The following is a 15,093-nucleotide window of genomic DNA, read 5'->3' as shown; positions in this document are numbered from 1 at the left end:
TAACTCTAAGATACTGCCAGTGACAAGTAAAAATTAAAGAATGTAATTTGGCTTTGAGGTTTTTATAATTGCAGCATGAAAGCTGGCTGCACACATTCTATTTTTATTCTACATAATGAATATATATTCTAGAGTTTTTCTTGCAGATTTTCAAGTAAATTAGAACCTAGAGGTCTTTCTAGTTGAGGGTAAAAATGCATAAAAAATGTAATAGATAAAAGGAATAAGATCTTTAGTATCACAGCTAACAACGTGTCACAGCAAGAAAATATTTGCTAAAATGAACTCACCAGTTATAGAAATAAGTCTTAATCAATCCATCTCTTCACCACTCTAGCTTAACATAAGCATCTGTAACTGCACATTTACTCTTTCAGTCTGATGCTCATTTTTGTATATTAGAATACTCAATTATAAAATATAAATTTATAGCAAAGTGAGATTTTAGACTTTCAAGAGAATTGTATTTTATGAAATTGATAAAATTGATGGTAGCACACTGGTAGATTTGCCATTGGCAATGGAGGGTCTGAAAGAGTTAAAACAGGTAATAACAGAAGAAAAGACATCAACAGAGGATGACATCTGCATTTCAAAAGAAAAAGGACAATGTCTCAAAGGGAAAAGGAGTCAGTGGTTCTAAATTGATGAAGTCCTGGATATTTTTTTTCAAAATAATCTTCTTTTATGATCAAAGTGTAGTGGATAAGAACTTTGATTATAGAGCCTGAATTCAAATCACATCTTTACTACTTACAACCTGTGAACCTTTGGTGAGTTACTTAAACTCTGTGACTTTATTTTCCTTTCCATATATTGGCAATAACAGGTATAATATTTATAATATTCATGTCATTTACAATATGTACGCTTCTAAGAAACATGACTAGCATATAGAAAATACAGTGAAAATACAGAAAATACATGAAGATAACTTTCATGTGATTGCCATGGATGATCATGGAAATAAAGAGGGCACACATACTGATGTTAGTCAATGAGTGTATGAACAATATTTCCATTATGCTCATCCTTTGCATTTTTTTAATGCTTGCACTTGGATATTAGGTGATAACAACTTAAATACCATTAGTTCACGGTTAGGTCATAGCCATTATGACCCAGAAATCTATATGCCCATTATTAAACATGAAAAATATTTTAATGCCAACTTTTACAATGAAAAAAATGGCTTAGGGCACCTGGGTAGCTCAGTCAGTAGAGCATCCAACTGTTGATTTTGACTCAGGTTATGATCTCAGGGTCAGAGGATAGAGCCCCCTGTTTGGTTCCCGGCTCAGCAAGGATTCTGCTTGAGATTCTCTCTCTTCCTTTCCCTCTGTCCCTCCCCCCATGTGCATATACACTCCTCTATCCCTCTATAAAATAAATAAATAAAGTCTTAAAAAAATTAAAAAGGGTGACTGGATGGCTCAGTTGGTTAAGCCTCCAACAGTTAGTTTTGGTTCAGGTCATGATCTCAGGGTCAGGAGATTAAACCCCAGTAGGGTTCCCTGCCCAGCAGCGAGTTTGTTTGAAGATTAGCTCCCTCTGCTCCTCTCCCCCACTTCCCCACAGACTCTGTCTCTCAAATAAATAAATATTTTTAAAAATTTAAAAAAGAAAAAAAAGTGGTTCTTGCAAAAGGAAATCAGTAGTTTTGGTTATCCCAAGAAATCAGAAAAAAAGAAATGATGGTATGTTTTTATACTGCTCATCTCATTTGAAGTACTTATATATTTATCTCATATAGCCAACATGAATTGTTAAATCCTGAGTACTATGTTATAGTAACTGATCAATAGTAATATTAGTGATAATAGTAGTGATACTATTATTTTATTGCTGTAATTCAGAAATCTGTGCCCTCTTTGCACTCCTTTTTGAGCTCCACACAAAAAAATTGCATAGATAGATAGATAGATGATAGATAGATAGATAGTAGAGATAGAAGATAGATAGATAGATAGATAGATAGATAGATACATACATACATACATACATACATACATAGATGATAGATAGATTCTTCAAAAAACATTGTAGCCTTGCAGGGAAGATATAAGGTGTTTACATCACAAATTACTTAAATCCCAAATTGAAATCCAGTTTAGATAAAGCATTTTGTACCCTTTTCCTTTCCTTGTGCTGTGTCCATGGTGTGCTTGGCATTCCCTGCACCACAGATGCAGTGTCCAAATCTATCCCTCAACCTGGGGCTCTAAATTCTTTATCATGCAAAAAATATGTCCTATTTCAGATTCTACTACTAAACTTATGTGACCAAATACATCACATTCCATGGTTGCCAAAATCTATCTTAGTTAAAAAACTAATAACAAGTTATAAGATACAACACCAACGTCAAAAACCAATATCCAGGGATCCCTGGGTGGCGCAGCAGTTTGGCGCCTGCCTTTGGCCCAGGGCGCGATCCTGGAGACCCAAGATCGAATCCCACATCGGGCTCCCGGTGCATGGAGCCTGCTTCTCCCTCTGCCTATGTCTCTGCCTCTCTCTCTCTCTCTCTCTCTGTGACTATCTATCATAAATGAAAAAAAAAAACAAAACAAAACAAAACAATATCCATCATACTCTTCCCTTAGGGAAAAATATATCAGTCTTTGAAACTAGAAGAAATTCCTAGCATCTGTCTTGTGCCCTATTTTTTTTTTTTTTTTTTTTTTTTTTTTTTACCCTCAGAACCTAATTATGTCCCACAACTCTTTCCTCAAGTATATGGCCCACTTTCACCCTTTGGATGAGGATTTCTATTGCCCAAATGATATGGAGATGGATGGTAGGTAAAGTGGAGTGTCCATCAAATTTGTTTTTTTATAGGAACAGATTACCCTTGTCTCCTTTCCCATATAAGTGTCTTAATTACTATATGACAAAGGTAATATTTCAATCACATTTAATGAATTTTATGCATTTTGTCTTTAAATGTCTCTCTTCTCTTTATTGAAAACAGGTAAATTGGCATTTATTTTGTTCTAGTTAGTGCTCTATATCTTTTCTTGAATCTCTGCTTTAGTGCCTGGATCCCATTCCTAAGGAGGGTATAGAACTGAGTAGTGTCTGCTGGTAACTAATTCCATGTACTAAAGGCAAACCAAACATTCTGCCTTTTCTTGAGGACCATTCTGATAAGGTGTGAAAACTCACTTGTTTGGTGTTCGAAGCTATTTTAGTGAGAAAAGACTAAATACAAATAAATAAGCACTTGTCTAGATAGAGAAGGGAGATAAGTGAGAACTTCCAGAGAATGCCATGGTAATTAATCCTATTTAACATTTTAAAACCCCATAAGCCTTCTAGTAGGCAAAGTAAGTCCAGCAGAAACCAGGTGTTTGACTTAGAACAGCCCAGGATCTGAAACACAAAGAAATTTGTCCAGATTGTCCCTTAGAGGGAAATGGACAACTGTGTCTTGCACTGCGGTCTGATAGGTTAGATCTTTAGGGTAAGATGAGGCTACACCCTTCACCCGGTGGAATGGCATCCTTGGATTTGTTAGCCGTGTTAAAAGATAAGCTGCATCGTATTAAAATTTTAAGAATTTACTTGAGCAAAAATTGAGTTGGGCAGTGCCAAAGCAGACATGTGGTCAAGAAGCACTCCTGCTGAGGGGGAGCTAGGGGAGAACTCATCGAGGAAAGGAGAAGGCAAAGTAAGGAACTCACTGATTGGCTGTAGCTTAAAACCTACTTGGCTATTTGTGATGGGTTGTCAGTTTTGAAACGTTGAAGCATTTACAGCTTAGATCTGGGCTTGTTTACATAGGTGCCAGGGCATTAGAGCCAACTCAGCCTAATGGCTTCCTTGGTAAACTTAACAGCAGTAAACACAGGGTTCTTAAAGTGAAATAGTGCTAACAGCTTGGAAAATCTACTCCTTCGGCCTCTCCCTATTTCATAAAATAACCACCCGTAGAATTTAAGTAAGCAAAATCATTCCCTTGTGATTCTGAGTTTAAATAAGCAGCTGTATTGAGTATATTGATTTAGCTCTTTCTTCATTTAGAGTCTGTCATCTTAATAAGCTGATTCACATTAGGCATGCATATTAGAATGAAATATTTCCCTAATGTGCACACATGCCAACTCTTTATTAAAATAATAAAAAGAGCTACTTGTTCACAGGATTTAGATTATTATGTTATACATATTTGACTTAAAAAGCTATTTGCTCAATGACTACCATATGTGAATACATTTACGAAATTAAATAAAAAGCAAGAATAAATAAGACCGGATATTTTTAAGCTATCAGGATGGGCATGGCAATGATGTTTTCGCAACCTTTGTACATACAATTTTCTTTAAAAATGTTTAGAACTGTTACATTGGGAATGGACAGTTCATCTTATTTTGAGTTGATAAAACCTATTACAAATTTAAAGATTTCTTAAAAGGTTCTGGTGCCTAGTCAACATATTTATTTACTATAAGATTGGTAAGAATTGTTTTGTCTAATAGATAAAAAGCTATTTCAGTGAAGACAAACTAAAAACAAATAAATAAGCACTTGTCTGGATAGAGAAGGGAGATAAGTGAGAACTTCCAGGGAATGCCATGGTAATTAATCCTATTTAACATTTAAAAACCCCATAAACCTCCGCTAGACAAAATAAGACAGCAGAAACCAGGTGTTCGACTTAGAATGGTGGTGGCAATGCCAGTAGGCAGATCTTCATAGTACTGGCAATTTCCTTTACAGCATTAAAGGTTTCCAGCAAGGATTAGCACTTAACAGAGAAAGGTAAGGCCTGTGATTGTTGGTTTAGGAGCCCCTTGGGGCTACAATTAAGAAACAGTACTTTCAATTCTACCTATAAACATTAGTAACTAGTTTCAAATATTCTTTTTTTTTAATGTTGTTCATAATAATATGCACAGGACAATTGGAAAATTGAAGTTTTGTTTTTTTAAAAAATAAACGTATCATTTATAGCATCTTTCCCTTGGAATGTTAAAGTGCAGTTAATAATTAGGCATTCACATTTACACAATCCCTGTGAACCATATATAATGCCTTAAAAATAAAATATTTTTCTTCCCACCGGTAGTTGAATAATGTAATCTCTTCAGCAGGTCTTTCAAAAGAATTAATGTTGGCCCTATTGATTTTTTAAATGTTACAAAACCTAAAAGAGAACTTAAAGACGTAATTAATTTTTATGTGATTCTCTCCTTCTAATACACCTATTGCAGGATAGCATCGGTTATATATGAGTAAACTACTATAATTTGTAATGTTAATTATTTATCCTCTGCCCTTTCACCTTGTTTACTTTTTAGAGCACTGTTAACATTCTGTAATTATCTTGTTTATTTAATTATTTGATTACCTGTTCCCACTCATCTTCTCTAGAAAATTAACTCCCTGAGGACAAAGACTATGTCATTCTTATTTACTATATCTCCAACATCTAGCACAATTCTTGTCACATGTTGGTTGTTAAAAAGGGAAAGACAAAAAGAAGGAAGAAGGGAGAGAAGGAGAGAAGCAGAAAGGAAGTGTATAAGGAAATGTTCAGAGAACTAAGTAGTAGAGAAGCCAACCCATCCACAGAGAGCATGTGGGAGAGATTTAAAGATAATGCCTAAAGATACGTATTTCTTATAAAGTATATTTATTTCCTGACCCCTTAGGCTTTGATGCAATCTGCACAATTTGCCAAGTAAAGAGTGAAAATATTTTCTCTTCAACTTCACAAATGTGATGAATTTTCTCTAAAATAGAGGAGCACTGAGCTCCGATAACTGAGATCACTGTGATTATGAAATGGTCATGATTAGTTTGAGGCGAAAAGCTTGCAAAGGATGAAGTAAAGCTCATCTTCAGTTGAGCTTTTGAACATATGAGTATTGTGTCCTTCCATGAGTTTACAGTTGCTATTTGTCTGTCTCTACCAAGGAGAGTAAAGAAAAAGACACGGAACTGGAAGATTCTACTCCAGTGTCCTCCTATACCCTCACACCAGTGGCTTCATCACCATGACTTGACTTGAGATTATTAAGTCCATATATAAAAATTAATTCTATGTATTTAACCTCTTTTATGAGAGTGATTATAATAATCTTTGATTTCCATGTCATAATATATATGCCCAGAAAACTAATACCCATCCATATGTCTACACAGCAGAAAGATAATTCTCTACACCCACCTCCAGCATTTTCCTTTTTATTCTTTCCATTTTTATTTATCTCATATAACTTATTGTCTGACATACTATGTAGTTTACTTATATATTTATTTGTTCCCTCTTTACTAGCATATAAGTCCCACATGGGAGGGACTTTTGTCTATCTTGTTGGCTGTTTTCAGAGTCTAGGAAAGAGTCTGACACATTAGTAGATACTCAAAAATTACTTGTTAAATAGATACCTTATTAAACAAATGAAGGAGAATAATAACGAGAATAGTTTACTTTGGGAGGGACAGTTTTGTTTTTGTTTTTGTTCTTATGTTTTGGAAGAAAAAGGAATGTAGTATCAAAACATTGAATCATCCCTGAGTTATTATAATTCCTCATGCAACCTTGACAGTTCTACTACTTTGAAATTAAATATATATCCCCTCTGGGATGCTGTGTATGTGGGTTCCTTGGATGACATATATTCGACTAATACATCTGTTATGTCACATTGACTCTAATCTCTGTGGAGCCCAAGATTCATGTAACTTGATTTTTGATTACTAAAGAAAGTAAAAGTCTCTAATTTTTTGTGTCCTTAGAAAGCTCACCAAAACACTGGTAAATTTGGGAAACATATTCAATATTTTACAGTAGATAACAAATGAAATTATGAGTGAGCTCCTTGACTAAATCTTCATCATCAGATACTTAGATAACAATATATTCAGTGAGTCTGGCTCTACATGATCACTAGTTCAGAAATAGCACATGTATTTTGAAGGGCCTAGACTGGGAAGTTCTTGGAACCAGTGCCAGACATACATAAAAGAAATGTTGACAACGATGAAAGCCCTACAAGTTTGGATCCCCTGTGTCAAAGAGTGTTTGATATGTTACTGTGCCCTTGGGGAGGAAATCTGCTTATTTCCTGTCATGCTTTCTTGCAAGCAGTCAAACACTCATTACTTTAAGGTTATCAAAACTCTAGATATCTAAAGCAATTTCTCCATGCTGGTTGAAAGGTCATAGAAAAGTATCTCCCTCGTTTGAAATACCTCAGACTGTACACAGATCCCATCAGGAAACCTAAAGGAGAGAAGAAGTTACTAGGAAATATATTTTATCGTATTTTTTTAAGGATATTTATTTATTCATGAAAGACAGAGAGGCAGAGACACAGGCAGAGGGAGAAGCAGGCTCATGTGGGACTTGATCCCGGGTCTCCAGGATCACACCCTGGGCCCAAGGCAGGTGCTAAACCACTGAGCTACCCAGGGATCCCAGGAAATATATTTTAAATAAGCTGTTACATTGACCAAAATAAATGGAATAAAATGAAGAAAATGTGTATTTGAAATATTGATGCTAAGGGAAGAATCATCTCTCTCCTGTACATGAGCATGGTCCAATATAGATGACATAGTTGGGTTTTTTTTTGTTGTTGTTGTTTCTGAAAACTTCTAGCCAGGACCATTTGCTTCTCTAGGGTACACTGATTAAAACAGCACATCCAGCTTAAGTTGTATAATCATGATCAAATCAAGATCAGGATCAAATCAAGATCAAGCTAGTGTTATGCCAGCATTCAAGAGAAAGGTAGAAGTTCATCTCTTTGTCTAGCACATGACTTAATCTGAGCAAACTATTAAAATAGAAAATGTGAGACAGAAAATGATGCACAATTTCTCCAGGTTTTCCATCTCCTTCTCTTTATGAACATGTATGAGAATAAAAACCACTAAAAAATATTATTAAAGTACCTGACCAAACCCTGCTGTCACTGCATCCTTAAAATTACTACACCGCTTGCATTGCAGATCTTTAGGAAGAGCGTAGTGAGGTAAGATGAAATATGCTGCCCCCTTACCACCCGGGAAAAAGTCATTTTCCATGATCTAACAAATAACAGATGGAGAATGGCTGAGAGCTCTGTTGCTTTCTAAATAGAAAAGCAGTATTAGTTTTCTCATTAGGCTTATAGGAGAGATGGCTTCAGCCGTTAGGTAGTTTTGTTAATCCCTCCAGCTGGACTGTGCAGAAGTGTAAGGCTTAATACTCGCTCTCAACAATATCTGTGTATATGGATCAATTAAAGCAGATAAATGTTTTGCCTTTTCTCCCCCTCTAAGGCAGCGAATATCAGCTTAACCAACGGAATGTGAATACATTACACAAGAGCAGATAACCCAGTGTATTGTGCAAGTTGTATTTAGCAATGCTCAGGTGGCTGCAGAAGGGGGCTGGAGGCTCTAGTGACCCTCAAGCTAAGCTCCATCCTCAGAGCTACCTCTCTAGCTCGGCCATACTCTGGCGTAACTAAACTTTTAACATGGAAATGTTCCCAAAAAGGTTATTAAAAAAAATAGTTCGGGAGCATCTGAGAATCTTTAGAAGTTAGTGTCACTAATCTGCCACTGATCTAACAAAGCATACTGCTTTATCAAAGACAGTAATCTATGGTGAACACACAGTAGTGCATATGCAAGCTGGTGTGGAAATCGGCAGTGAATTATTTGCATACGAAGCACATTACAGGCTTAAAACATCATTATTTTTGACTTTAAAATTGTGTACTTTTGAGTACACCTTATATGTTGTCTCTAACTTTATGTGAGTGTATGTGTGTGTGTTTAGGTACATGTGTGTGTATGTGCGTGTGTATATTCTTCACGATAGCCATGAGACATAAATGTTACTACCTCCAATTTCTAGTTGAGGAAAGGTTAAGTGATTTTCCAGAAATTATAGAACTGTTAAGTGGCATTAGCAGGAGCAGAACCCAAAGCTGGCTGACCTCAGAGCCTGCGTTTTCTGATTACATGCCATCGCTTTTTTAAAACCACGCTGTAATGCACAGCTCGAAGCAAGTGAAATACTGCCTCTGCATGTAGGAGAATATGAAAAGCCATGGGCACAGCTATGCAGCCACCCAGACGGGTAGGAATGTTTGAAAAATCTTGGGGAGCTCTTTTATTTGAGAGGCAATAGTCAAAGCAGTAGCGTATAAAAAAGCTACAGCCTTAGTCCATAGGACAGAGCACAGAGGAGAAAAAGTCTGATGATTTTTCTCACCCACACTTGGATAGATTTTCATCATCAATTGGTGCATTAATTCTCTTTGGCTCCTGGAAACAGTCATTTGCTTAATAGCTCTTTTGTGACCGAGGGAGTTAATGCACAATCCCAAAAGGCTTAACTTCCAGCTGAGGAGGAGTTTAGGCAGAGAAGAAAAAAAAAAAAAAAATCTAACTTCATTTTTCACAAATAATTTGGAGATGAAAGTTGGAACAAATGCTCTCACTATTTTTGTTGAGAAAGAGCCCTGTTTTATTTTGACAGAGGTCACTGAGACATAGGAGGCAATTTTCATGTGGAGATATTTCCTTGAGTCAGTATAAATGGAGCAGAGAAAAGGAGTGAAACACAAAATGTTCTTGTAAAGTTCAGATTTTTCTGGGTCCTACTGTGAAATTTTTGTACTAGAAAATTTGGGCTAAATTCTAAATACCTATCTTAACTTTTTAACTTTGTATCTTTGGAATTGTTAAAAATACTTTTCCAGGGTGCCTAGATGGCTCAGTGGGTGAAGCATCTGCCTTCGGCTCAGGTCATAATCCTGGGATCAAGTCTGCCTTGGGCTCCCTACTCAGGGAGAGTCTGCTTCTCCCTCTGCTCCCCCATCACGTGCATGTCGTACTCATTTGCATGATCTCTCTCACAAAAATAAATAAAAATCGTTCTAAAAATAATTGAAAAAATTAAAGAAAATAATTGTCCAGTAACTGAAAATCTGGGTCTCTCATGGGTTCAGTTCTTTGCCCTACTGCAGACTTAAAATGATCTATTAAGTAATGATTATGTATAATTAATTATGCTATAGAAATGCTAAGATGGTTATAATTGTATGGTTTAATTTTCTTGTCAGGTAATTAAACAGGAAGATCTTGGCCAGGATCTTTCTGATTGTACTTTGTATGATCTACTGAAATACGATGATTTTAACTCTGACAAGCACCTGGCTCTTGAAGAATTTTATAGAACATTCCGTGAGTATAATATTCATTCTCTAACTTCTTCATTCTTTTTCCTGTTTCTTTAAACAAGACAGTATATTTGCTTGATCTCAGAGTACAAACTATTTTTTTTTAAAGAAGTGATAAAAGTAAGATCATTTAAGTGCTTAACTGTACTGAAACATATGTAAGAGCTAAGGAGTTTGGTAATTTTAAAATGAAAATCTGGAAGTATTTGATAACCCTAGATATCAGTTCTTATTGATTCTAGTTGAAAAGCATTAATTCCACAATATTGCTTCTAAAGTTTGGAGTAGGAGCAGCACTTGACTTACTTTCACCATATGGCAAAAACAATTTAATCATTTACAAAGTGACCTTTTTGTCTTGTTTTTTTACACTATTGGGAAACCAAAGTAGGTTACTAGATAGACTTTGCGTTATGTTAGCAATAATTAGCATAAGAATGGAAAATTGTATTTATGTTAAGGTACTTTGGAACAATTTATATGTGTTTAAATTGCTTAACGACTACTTAAAATTGACTTTATGTGCTTTATAGAGGGGAGTTATAAAGATGATCTGGTTTAGAAAAGTCACCTGCCAGGTTGTTATTTAAAAATATTTCAAAGAAAAAAGTCTTGGGGACAGAAACCAGAAGGGAAAGATTTAGAGGATGTGTGCAAAAATTAAATTAACTGGCTGGTGTTTGAAAATCTCCAAAGAATCAAAGTTCAACAGGGTCTAATCCAGCACAGAAACCAGTATTTTTTACATCTACCTATCTATCATACATCTACTATCTTTAATATGTTATGTGTATACGCATTTATATATTGCTTTCCAGAAGACAGGAAAAAGTGTATGTACTTGATGTGAAAAGATTTCTTTTGAATTATCCTCTGCCATCTATCAGTGGTCTGATATTTGGGGAATTACTTAAATTTCTGAAAATTCATATAAACAAAGATAGTAATTTCATATTAAAACATTAAATTATATGTTATGTAATATTTGGTATAAGCAAAATAACACATGTGGAACGGTTGCAGGTTTTAAAGCCTTCTATCAGTATATTCTTCAAATTTAATTAAATTGCATTTCCATATTAAATTAAAAGGCAGGATGACTCTGTAAGCAATCACTTATAAGTATGTTACAAGGTGAGACTATTTTTAAAAAATAACAAGAGAGCAATATTATTATTCTACTTTTATATGAAGAAACTGAAACACAGGGAAGTTAAGAACTAAGTAGCTGAGTTTATAATCAAACCTTTGTCAGATTGTGAAATCTATGTGTTTCCCACTAAACTTCACTCTGTAATAGGCATTATTTTGTGCGCTCACGGTGGCAAAAAGATACTATGGTTTTTCAGGAAAGAAATTATATATACATTGTTTTATATTTATATTAACATCATCCTTTTAAATTATTATATAAACACTGTATGCAAGATAAAAGGACTAAACATCATAAAAAGACCTAAATAAAATATTAAGTGAATTGAGACTATAATATCCAGTTTGGGAAGTCAAGGAGACTTGAAGGTGATATCAATTGCATTTGTCTCCAGGATGGGTGGATATGGTTCAGGCAATAGGACATGGGAAATTGGACAAAAAGAATAGCATAAATAAGAACTCAAGTGCATGACATATCAAGGTATTTACAGAAACTAGTTCAACTGCAAAAATATTTTCCAGGTGTGAAATTCTATGAAAATATACCAATTATTATTACTGTTTTACTAACTTGTCTTATTAAATAAGCAGTATAACCTACCAACTCCCATCCCTCACCCTTATACAATGCAGATACATGGATTTAACTACCTAAAAGTAATTGGAACTTGTAGGAAAAGCAGGTAAAATTTTTAATGGTATGCAACTTATCAAGCATCAGTAAGATAATTAAATAGATGTTTGTGTAGAATTCTTATTCAAAATATAATTATTGTTGATGATGAAGTGCTGGAGCAAGAAACTGAAACAATAAAAATAATGTATAAATAGTGTGTTATTTTTATGGCAGCACAGCAAAGTCTGAATAATGATCCCTGGCAATATCAGTAAATAAGAATCTTGTCCAGAATAGTGTTGCTTGCACCTCTCACAGGGAACAAATGATACAGGGTTTTGATATATGATTTGATGTTGTGAAGGAAGGCAAGGTAGATCAGTATATTGTTCTGATAAAGAAAATTTTATATTTCAGAAATCTTGTATCATCAATAAAAGCATTCAATAGAGAAATAGTAAAGTATTGTCTATGAAGGAGCTAAATTATACTAGGAACTCCTGAGGTTGAATGGGAAAAATCTATATGATTTGGGTTAACTATTAGAAGGTAATATGGTAACAATTTTATGGAAATTATTTATAGTAAATGCAATGAGTTTAATGAATATTGTAATGTTTCTGCCATTTGGTCAAAATTATGTATAACACGAAAGGTCTGCATTTTTAATATTCTGAGTCATAAAGAGATATTAGGTAATGAAAGCACTTGGCACTCAGAAATCATATTATGAGCTTTTTTCTTTTTGTATAATCAGAAAACTATCCCTTAACAATGATAAAATAGTATTCATATAATCATTTAGAGAAGATAATGTTTTTCTAAGTAATGCTGGAATTATATGGAATATTTTAATATTCTTTGTGGTCTTAACAAGCAATTTTCTGGAAAGTATTACATTTTCACTGTTGCACTTATTGAAACAGGTCATCAAACTATACAATGATCCCTCAGAGACAGCAGAATTAATTTGTATGGATTGTGTCAGCATTAGCAAGAGGTATTTATACTTTTTGAATAGGAAATATATATACATATATTTCTTTCTTTCCATCTTTACAATACTTTATAACTAAACCCACTTTGGCTTTGTGAAGGTTAGTGACAGGCTTTTAATGATGGCATGATTTGAAAAAGTCACTATGCTATGAAATACTAAATACTAGGAAATATATAAATATATATATAAATATATATATTTATATATTTCTTTCTTTTCATCTTTACAATACTTTATAACTAAATGCACTTTGGCTTTGTGAAGTTTAATGACAGGCTTTTTATGATGGCATAATTTGAAAAAGTCACTATATTATGAAATACTAAGGTAGTATCATTAATAAAAATGTGTAACAATAGTGAGAAAAGCAATCTATTAAAAAAATCATGTATTAAGTACCTATGTGTATAGAATGCTGTGATAGTTAAAAACCTAAAAAATTGTTTTTCTTTCCTTTAGGAATATATAATCTCAGACAGACAATGATAAAAATGACAGATCTAGTATGTGTAAAAATAATCTTTTTTTAACATACAGAATGATTCCCCCGGATAGTTCCAAAAAAAAAAATCCCAGAAAACTAAAAAGTCCCTAAATGAATGTACAGAGGAATAAATTAAGTCCAGGGAAGTTAAAACACACATACACACACACACACACACACACACACACACAAACTTCTCTTGATCCATTAATTATCTGCTGGTAGATACACATTTTTGGAGTCCCAGTTTAATATTCTTTCTGCCATGGTATAAAATAGATGAAAGTAAAGCAAAAGGAAATGGGCAAACAAGAAAAGTTTAATGGTAAAAAAAAAAAAATAAAAAAAAAAATCATCAACACTATTACAATGCGATTACAGTAGTTATAAGGTTTTCTATAAAATACCTTTTCTTTTCCTTTTTGGATAAGATGGATTATTTCAATATTACAACGACATTGAATGGTATGTTTTTCTTCATAATTTTTGGCCTTAATAAAAAGGTATTTAAAATACATCCTCAGTGTAAGTATCAAATATTCTAAATCATGCCTCGTTTGGTTAACAAACTTGGAGGTCTATTTAATGGGATCAAATAAATTTTAAATGAGGTCAGTGACATAGTTTTTGAATACTTAGAGGAAATACTAAATCCTCTGGTCAGATGGTTAACACCTTTCACCAGGCATTTTGTTGTCTTGAGTATTTTCAATAAACTGTGTAGATTTTTCAATGCAAAAGTTTCTTATAGAATTAAATATGAGTCCACAGTGCTATTATTAATAACAAGGACTTGAATTGATGTACAATGAAACATTGCTTTATTTTCTTCCCATTCAAAATTAAATTAAAGGGTTTGTTTGATTTGCATGGGGCACTACATTTTTGCCTTAAATCTATAGGTAAATGCAAGTGATTTGCCATCAAACAACATGACTGTACACTGAATTGAGGCATTTAATTTCAAAAGTGATACTCAGATAAATTTTTACATTTACTTATTTTTGCCATCAAACTCAATTGAGGTGATAAAGTGCCATGGTATTATTATTAATTGTTTTTATGTCTAGCTAACAAAAAATGATGCTATTGGTTATCCAGGGAAAGAATAATTGTTTGGAGAATGCTTTCTATGTACTTTATTTTCTGAGTTAAATTATAAGTCGTTTGAGTCTAGTGCTAAGACTTAAAATTGTATGAAATGAGGAGTTTGCAATTCCGATAGATTCTTGAAATTCTATTAAATTCTTATGAGTTGCAGTTCCCAAAGTCATATAGATGTATTTCAAGATATGTATGTATTCTATTAGTTCAAGTTCTAATGTCACACTTAAATAAATCTCTATCAATTCAAAATGGTCTTTATATGTGGAAAGTTCCAAAAAGATGTGTTTCTACTAGGCATGAAATAATTAGTTTTTTGCAAGCATAATGCATCGACTGTGAGCATTTACATTGAAACTAATTGTATAATAGTTCTCTCTCCTTTCTTAAAAAAGAGTAAGTAATTAGAATTCTAAAATTTTAAAATATTTTAAAAAACATGGAATGATTATTTTAAATTGCCTAACTATTCATGATTATACTCAAAATGTCATCTCTCTTTATATGAAACCGTTCTTAATGAGATATAGTTTTGATAATGACA

At 33.7% G+C, this 15,093-nt stretch overlaps 1 protein-coding gene across 4 annotated transcripts in view; it reads left to right on the top strand.

The window, feature by feature from the left end:
- FSTL5 (follistatin like 5) overlaps positions 1-15,093 on the top strand; it is a 706,657-nt gene that overhangs the window by 370,891 nt on the left and 320,673 nt on the right. For all 4 annotated transcript variants that reach the window (XM_038559137.1, XM_038559135.1, XM_038559136.1 and 1 more), the window contains exon 6: positions 10,074-10,194. In XM_038559137.1, coding sequence (XP_038415065.1) covers positions 10,074-10,194 — 121 coding nt within the window. The remainder of the gene's footprint in view (positions 1-10,073; positions 10,195-15,093) is intronic.

This window comes from Canis lupus, chromosome 15 (assembly GCF_011100685.1).
Source record: "Canis lupus familiaris isolate Mischka breed German Shepherd chromosome 15, alternate assembly UU_Cfam_GSD_1.0, whole genome shotgun sequence".
Lineage (NCBI taxonomy): Eukaryota > Metazoa > Chordata > Mammalia > Carnivora > Canidae > Canis > Canis lupus.
This window is presented reverse-complemented; position numbering and strand designations above follow the sequence as displayed.